The 7,634-nt window shown below is 60.7% G+C and overlaps 2 protein-coding genes across 2 annotated transcripts in view; one reads left to right on the top strand and one right to left on the bottom strand.

The window, feature by feature from the left end:
- The first annotated feature begins 337 nt into the window (after window positions 1-337).
- INSL5 (insulin like 5) lies at window positions 338-2,383 on the top strand. The gene is made up of 2 exons (XM_067301374.1): window positions 338-1,189; window positions 1,849-2,383. Exons 1-2 carry the CDS (start codon window positions 922-924, stop codon window positions 2,088-2,090), a joined length of 510 nt encoding a protein of 169 aa, XP_067157475.1. The 5' UTR covers window positions 338-921; the 3' UTR covers window positions 2,091-2,383.
- A 2,737-nt stretch (window positions 2,384-5,120) lies between these two features.
- SGIP1 (SH3GL interacting endocytic adaptor 1) overlaps window positions 5,121-7,634 on the bottom strand; it is a 34,875-nt gene continuing 32,361 nt past the window's right edge. The window contains exons 20-24 of the mRNA XM_067300509.1: window positions 7,476-7,608; window positions 7,004-7,206; window positions 6,550-6,614; window positions 5,839-6,003; window positions 5,121-5,626 (exon numbers count right to left, since the gene is read on the bottom strand). Coding sequence (XP_067156610.1) covers window positions 5,604-5,626; window positions 5,839-6,003; window positions 6,550-6,614; window positions 7,004-7,206; window positions 7,476-7,608 — 589 coding nt within the window. The 3' untranslated portion in view covers window positions 5,121-5,603. The remainder of the gene's footprint in view (window positions 5,627-5,838; window positions 6,004-6,549; window positions 6,615-7,003; window positions 7,207-7,475; window positions 7,609-7,634) is intronic.

The following is a 7,634-nucleotide window of genomic DNA, read 5'->3' as shown; positions in this document are numbered from 1 at the left end:
CATTAGGGCATTTTATTGCCTTTTTTTTTTTTAATAGAAGCCTACAGCTACTGCCAGCTACAACATTCAGAACGACGGGGAGGGACTGCGCAGGGCAGTGTAACAAACAGATCTGTTTTAACCTCTCTTCCCCAAGCGCGGAGAAAGCGGATTCAGAGCTGCTTCACTCTGCTTTCGCAAATCCGCTTGTTTCTCAGGTAACGTCGAAAGCAGAACGATGGTGAGGCTAACGTCCTGCGCGGCTATTCCGCGCTTTGTTCAGAGCCCTTTCCCTCCGGCTTTCCCAACGCCAGCTTTCACCCCACCTCTCTGCACCGGCAGTCAGTGCATCTCCACTTGCCTGCGCGGACGTATGTATAAGGACGCTTATAAAAAGGACATTCGTGACCCCCCACACACACACCCAGTACCTGATTTTCCTGTGCTCAGCTACCCCCGTGCCCGCCGGGGGCCTGGCCCGGCTCACCAAGAGCCTGAGGGTGCAGCTGGGGGCCGTTAGCTCCCTTTTGCCTGGGGATCGCTAAAGGGAGGAGGGCTGGTGCTGCTGGAAGCGGGGTGACGGGCACAGCTGGGCAGCGGGCTGCGGTCGCCCAGCTGTGCGGGCGGCGCGCGGAGGTGAAACCCATTACCCGTGAAAGGCGTAATAAACGCTAATAAACGTTCTCGTTTCCGCAGAACATACACATTAGCAGCGCTCATCTGCGCCCCTGCCCTGTAAACGCAGTATACTACTATGCGCGTTCCTATTGTAAAGCAGTTATATAGTCTTAAGACATCCTTAATAACTGGCCCAAACCCAAGTGCAAACCCCAGAGCGCGTAAAACATCACGTGGAACAAATGCTTACCGTGTTTTTGGCAAACATTAAGTCGTCATCAGAAGGAGCCATTAGGCAGCGGAGCGAGGGGACCCGCTCTATAAATGGGAGGATTTCAGTGGGATGCTCCGAGCGCGGCCTCGCAGGTTCCTCCTTCCCTCCGCCCGCGAGCCTGGGAGCACCGCGTCTGCAGCATGAGGCCCGAGGTGCTGGCGCTGGCGCTCGCCTCCCTCCTGGCCGCGGCGCACGCAAAAGCGGCCGGCGAAGGCAACCCCGTGAAGCTCTGCGGCCGGGACTTCGTCCGAGCCATCGTCTTCACGTGCGGCGGCTCCCGCTGGAAGCGGCACGTGGCCGACTACGCCTTCCTCCTCGGTGAGTGCTCCGGGGCGCCGGGCGGCTCCGCGTCCCGCTGGGGACAGCCCCGGCGCGGGGGACGCGGCCGGCGGCACCGCTGCGCCTGCCTCCTGGCGCCCTTCCGCGGAGCGGCGTCTCCGGCGCCGGCTCTGCCCACGGGCGGGCAGCCGGTGCCACGGCTTTTGGTCCCTTGCGGCTCGCTTTGGTTGGCGTAGCCTGCTATTTTGCTAAGTGAAAAAGATTTAGACCAGGATTTTCTAAGTCAAGCTGAGGAACTATGAGTTAAGCCCAAGGTTATCACCGCAAACCTCCGTGCGACCAGAACCTTTACTAAACCTAATATATTTATAAACACAGTATGCCAAATATATATGCTGCAATGTGAGTATCTACCCAACATGCCATTGTATTTATTAGCACGTTTTTAGATAGAGTCAGAAAATTCAACCGTTCGCTGCCAAAAAGCGTTTGCTAGGAAAAAGCGGACAAACGCGGCGGGGGACGGGAGAGCGGTCTCTCCGCGAAGGGCGAAAGGAGGCAGCGAGCCGCCGCTCGCAGCAGGCGCAGGGGCAACGCCTGCAGGCTGCTCTTCCCTTCCAGCAAAGACCGACGTCCGAAATCGCCTCACCGCCCCGCGGCCCCTGATTTGTGTCTCCTTTCCCATTTTTGTGCAACAGAGAGCGAAAACCCCCTGCCTTTCTCGCGCGAGAGCACCGCTTACGCCGACCCCCCGGGCCACGGCAACCCGCAGCTGGCGATCGGCAGCGACGCCATCCCGAGCGCCGAGTCGGAGGCCGAAGGCGGCTTGCAAGGCGCCGGGAAAATGTCCGTGCTGGAGAAGCGCGAAGCCGCCAAGCTGCTCACCACGTCCTGCTGCAGCGTCGGCTGCAGCGAGAGAGACATCAGCTCGCTGTGCTGAGACGGGGCGCGCGCGCTGTGACGGCGCCCGGTCCGCAGCTTTAACGCCTTCAGCTAGCGAGGGTGTAAAACACAGTTGTTCTGGTTGTGGTTCTTCCACCGTAGCTTTGTTCTTTGGAGCGCGCTGAGGATTAAAGGCTAAATTTAAACGTTTTAGGGCAAACCAGCAAACGGCTGCAGTGACGGTTCGGGCTGGTTTGATTGCGTTTGACAAAGCATTTACAGTGTTTCGGGGTAAATCTGTAACTGTGTGTACAAACGTTTCCTCCGCGTCTAATTAGTGCTCTAGTTTCAGCTTTGCATATAGAAAGTGTAATAAAATGAGCAATTTACCGTACATGCGTTTTCTTGCTTATGAAAACACAACGGCGGATTTTTTTGGACCGAGGTGTCAGCAGCGAAATGCGGGTGGCAAACGTCTCTCTGTGGTGTCACCGCCAAGCCAAGGCAGGGCAGGCAGCCGTGGCCCCCGGGCAGCCCCCCGAAACGGGCAGCCGGGGGCCGCGACGGGTTTGCTGGGCGGCTGCTTCGCCCGAGGGCTCCGCCGCGGCTCGTCCTCTGCCGCGGGCCGCCCACGAGCCCGGCGCGAGCAGCCTGACCCGGAGCCCCCGATCCCCCCGGCACAGCCCCTGCCGCCCGGGGAAGCAAAACCGACGCACAGGGAACTGTATTTTCAGGTTTTCCTTTAATTTCAAGGGGAAAAAAAAAAAAAAAACCACATTTAAATTACAACTTAACGGGGCATTTAATGTGGTTCTTATGGATGGAATTAATAAACTTTGCTCTGAAGAGGGGATTTATTTGTTGCAGTGTTATGCACGTTAAATAATTGCATATTCAAGATTTTTGTGAAATGGGTGACTGGGAGGGGGGAATGGAGGAAAGACATTTATAAAAAACGTTATTTACAAAAATGATATCCACGTACTCGTCTCCTACTCTATAAGGCAAGTTAACATTTAAAATATGTTGTTTCATGATTATCATCTTCAACAAGTCAATACAACACATTCAGGTTACCAGTGGTCAAAGACAAGCTTTGCCGCGCCGGCCCGGACGCGACGAGCCGTCGCCCCGCGCGCAGCTTTCCGGGGCCGGCGGGCGAGCGGCCGAGGCGCGTCCTGGCCCGAGCAGCTCCGAGGCCGCCGCGGGCTACGGGGATAATATATTTCATTGCACGTTTAGGCGAAAAAGGCCAGCCGTTAACTCAGCCAACTGAAATCTTAAAAATAGACTTGTGTATCTTCATCCACAAATATTTATAAACATTTTATACACCGGGGGGAGGGGGGGGGGGTCATAAAAGGATATAGCTTATATAGAGCAATAACCTGGGAGACCTGGCTGCCTGGGGGGCCGGCGGCGGCGGCTGAAGCCCCTCTTAAATTTGGGGGGGGTTGGGGGGGGGGGTCCGGAGGGCCCTGTCCTGACATTTCCAGCCTCGTAAAGGAGTAAAATTACAACGCTGACAGCCACGAAGGATCTCCCGTGCTGTAAGGGGTTTTTTTTCCCCTAGTCAACTCGTAAGAAAAAGAGGGGGGAAAAGAAAAAAAAAAGAGGAAGAATTCTGGCTGCGAGACGCCGCGCTCCGCTGAGACGGGAATTGCTCGCCGGGAACGCCGGCAGCCCGGCGGCGAGGAGGAAAAGCAGCGCTGCAGCAAGGCCCTCGCGGCTCGCGGCTCGCGGCGAAAGCGCCCGCTGCCGGAGACGCCGCTGAGCCGGCGGCGTGGCGCGGGGTTGAAAACCGCTCCGAAACGTCGCGCGGGGGGAGCGCTGCAGCCGGCGGCCGGGCTGGAGACGCGCGGCGGGGAGGAGAGGGGACGGCGGCGGCCCCCAGCCTCTGCGCCCGCGCCAAACCTGCCCGCTGCCCCAATGGGTCCTTTATTTTATTTTATTTTATTTTTTTTCATTCCGACGCTTGCATCCGAGCGCGGCAGCCGGGCTGGGGGGGGGGGGGGGGGGGGGCCGCGCGCCCCCCCGCGCTCAGGAACCCCCGCCAGCTCGGTGTAAAAAGCGTTTAAAACCCCAGCGACGGCGGAAGCACCTCGGCTTTCCGGTGAAGTCGAAAGTGAAATATCTACGTTCTGGCAATATTTACATTATAAAAAATCCGTGTTTCCAGGGTTATGACACCGGGCTCTTTGGAAGCAGGATTTTAGAGTGCTTGTGCACGGCCCGAACCAAGGGGGCGAAACTGCTCCGGCGATTTTGCCCTGCGTTTCACGCGGGTTTTGGGGGGGGGAGGGGGGGGGGATGTGGTTTACACATGCTGCCGTTGCAGGGAGAAATTAAGCAACTGGGTTGAGCGCTTCCCCAGGAGCATCGGGGAGCTTGCTCGCCGGCGCTGCCGGGATGCAGGGATTTGCCTGCCCGCACTGCGCATTGTGCGGGTGCCGGGCGCGGGAACGCATCCCATGCCACCACGGCGCGGGAACGCACCCCATGCCACCGTGGCACGACTCCTTGGCCCCGGCAGCCCCCCCCCCCTTCGGCTGTGCTTTGCCGCCGGGCCGGGATCGCTGCCTTCCCGCAGCTCCCGCCAAAGCGCTCCCGGAGCCGGCGCCTCTCGCCCGACGCGTCCGGCTCCCACGTTCGGCTCTCCAGCCACGTTCGCCACTGCAAAACCGGCACCGCTTCCTACCTGGCACGTTTCTAAAGCCCCAGATATATATATATTTTTTCCGTTTAGCCAAATCCCTGCATTAGGCCAAGGTAGGAATTGCAGCTGCGGTGCCAAGAGCATCGCACCGCCGGCGCCGGGGTGCCGGCCGCGGGCTGACGCGCGCTGGCGGCGACTAAAGAGCCGGCGCCGTGTCTCGCGCGGAGATTTCGCCCCGCAGCCGGCGCGGGACGCGGCCTCGACGCGGCTTGCGAAGCAGCGGGGCTCCCAGGAGGGGGGGGGGGGGGGGAACAAAAAAGCCCACGGGAAAAGCACAGCGTAGGAACCCAGAAACAGGGCAAAAACCCGGCGCCTGCTCGGAGAACGCGGCAGCGCACACGCTCCTCGGCTCGGTGCAGCGCGGCACTCCGCTCTCATCCCGAGGCCCCCCCTTTCCAGCAGCCATCGGGAGCGTGTTCAGATCGTCTCTATAGTGACAAAACGGGATCTACCTCTGCAAGCGTTGTGCCATTCGACAGTACTACTATTAGGTCGATATACCACAGTTTAAATTACATCCATTTCATGAGTGGTCAAATGCTAAAACTCAAGGGTCTAACCGCCAAAGTACAGCCGTACTGGGATGAGTACCATTTACAAATACAATAATTACATTTTAAAACCATTAACAATGTTACATCTAGAAGTAAATACTGTAGGACTGGTCAAGACGGTGTTTTCGGAGGGAAGAAAAAAAAACGCGGGAAGTTGCCGACGCTTCCGACAGGAACATCCTGAGGGCAGGACCGAGTCCGTCTGCCTTGAACGGCGGCTCCCGCGCCGCCCGCCCCGGCGGCTCCCGCGCTGCTCCCGTGCTGTTCCCGCGCCGTTCCCGCGGCTCCTGCGCGGCTCCCGCTAGTTGTCGGCCAGGTATTTACCTAGGAGCAGAGCACGCGGCGGCGTCAGGCTCCCGGCGGCACGGGTTGCAACGATTTGGGGGCGGGGGGAGCTCGGGGTGCCCAAGAAACCCAAATTCCCGCCGAGCCTGCGGGCGCTCCCGGCTTTCCCGGAGGGGTTTGCAAGGGGAACAAGCCACGGCCTGGGCATCCCTTTGGCCAGGGCAGGGCAGGGGTCCAGCGGCGGCACTCACCCGCCGCGAACCTCTTCTTGACGAGGGAGAAGCGGTAGCCGGGGCCGAGGAGCTCGATGTCGCAGCCGGAGAGGGTGCTGCCCTCGCTGGTGAACTGCAGCGCCAGGGCGGCCGGCGAGCTGGGGCCCTGCGCCAGCTGGAAGCGGGCCAGCAGCGAGCCCACACCTGCGCGGGAACACAGCGCCGGCCTCAGGCGCTCCGCACGCCGGCACGCGCCCGGCGCTCGGCAGCGGCACCCCGGCCCGCAGGGATGTGCCCGGGGCTCGGCAGCATCATCCCCACCCGCCAGGATGCACCTGAGTCTTGGCAGCATCATCCTGACCCACCGGGATGTACCCGGGGCTTGGCAGCATCATCCCCACCCGCCGGGATGCACCTGGGGCTTGGCAGCATCACCCTGACCCACCAGGATGCACCTGAGTCTTGGCAGCATCATCCTGACCCACCGGGATGTACCCGGGGCTTGGCAGCATCATCCCCACCCGCTGGGATGCACCTGGGGCTTGGCAGCAACATCCTGACCCACCGGGATGCACCCGGGGCTCGGCAGCATCATCCCCCCGGGATGCACCCGGGGCTCAGCAGCATCATCCCCACCCGCCGGGATGTGCACGGGGCTCGGCAGCGTCATCCCACCAGGACGCTCCCCAGCCGAACGCTCGCGGCCAAGCGCCCCAGCATGCACGCACGCACACACATGCACACCATTACCTCCGTTCTCCGACTTCTGGGAGATGTCAGGGATCTTCCACAGTATCCGCTGCTGCTCGGCGTTCCTAGAAACGCACCGAGAAGAGGGCTGGTGTAGAGGGCAGGCACCGCAGCCCGGCTCCCGCGGCAGCACTTTCCCGAGCTCTGGGCTTGGCTGCCCCGGCAGGAAAACGCGGCTCGTGCACCGCAGGCGGCCGCGCCGGCCCCGTGCACCTTTCGGGATAACCCACGTCTCGCCCAGGACCGACAGGGCCACGGGGAGGCGGCACGGGGGAGCGCGCCGTAACGGCACGCGCAAGGATGAAACCATCCCAACCGGGAGCTACGGCCAAGGCTACGAATCCCAGTGCACGCCTGTGCACGGATCTGGCTCCCACGGCGTGCTTGCAAGAGCGAGCTGGTGCTGCAGCACGGAGCGAGCCGCGGGCCCCAACGCCGGGTCAGCGCTTCATACCAAACAGCGGGCGGGAGCACGGCTTGGAGCTTGGTGACCCCTCCGTCGACGGGGACGAGGAACTGCACGTTGTTGAGAGCTACGGGCGTAGTCATTGCCTCTGTATTGTATTTGTAGTCAATGCGGAGGTCAGTGCTTGCAGGTTCACACCGCCAGCTCACTGCAAGGTTTAATGGAGTAGACTGAATACCCTGGGCAGATACCTTCCAAAATGACAGAAAAAACATTCAGTTTCCGCAGGGGTGAAGGGAGACGTCCCATTTTACAGATGCAACGGCTGCGGCTGGCCTTAGAGGCGGCAGCACCTTGCATTCTCGTAAAAGTTCGTAGGGGGCCCAAAATCTGGGGCAAGCTCGGAGGGCCGTACCAGCACGGCGCTCCCCCACCTCCGTGTCAGGGAAACGCGCCCGGACGGGGCCACGAGCCACGCGCGCCGAGTTTGGGCAGCCTCGCAGCCCGCCGACGGGCGTACCTGATACTTGAGCATATCCACATTGTAATACGTCGCCTGGGGTTTCTGCTCCGATACCTTCTTTAGGTGGGCCATCAGGTTGGGCATGTTGACCCAGAACTCCTTGGTGCTGGCGTCGGCCTGTGCGGTGTCGCTGCACGGGAGAGTGGCAGTCAGCGC

Source organism: Apteryx mantelli, chromosome 8 (genome assembly GCF_036417845.1).
Source record: "Apteryx mantelli isolate bAptMan1 chromosome 8, bAptMan1.hap1, whole genome shotgun sequence".
Classification (NCBI taxonomy): domain Eukaryota; kingdom Metazoa; phylum Chordata; class Aves; order Apterygiformes; family Apterygidae; genus Apteryx; species Apteryx mantelli.
Note: the sequence above shows the minus strand (reverse complement) of the source record. Positions and strands in the feature narration are given on the sequence as shown.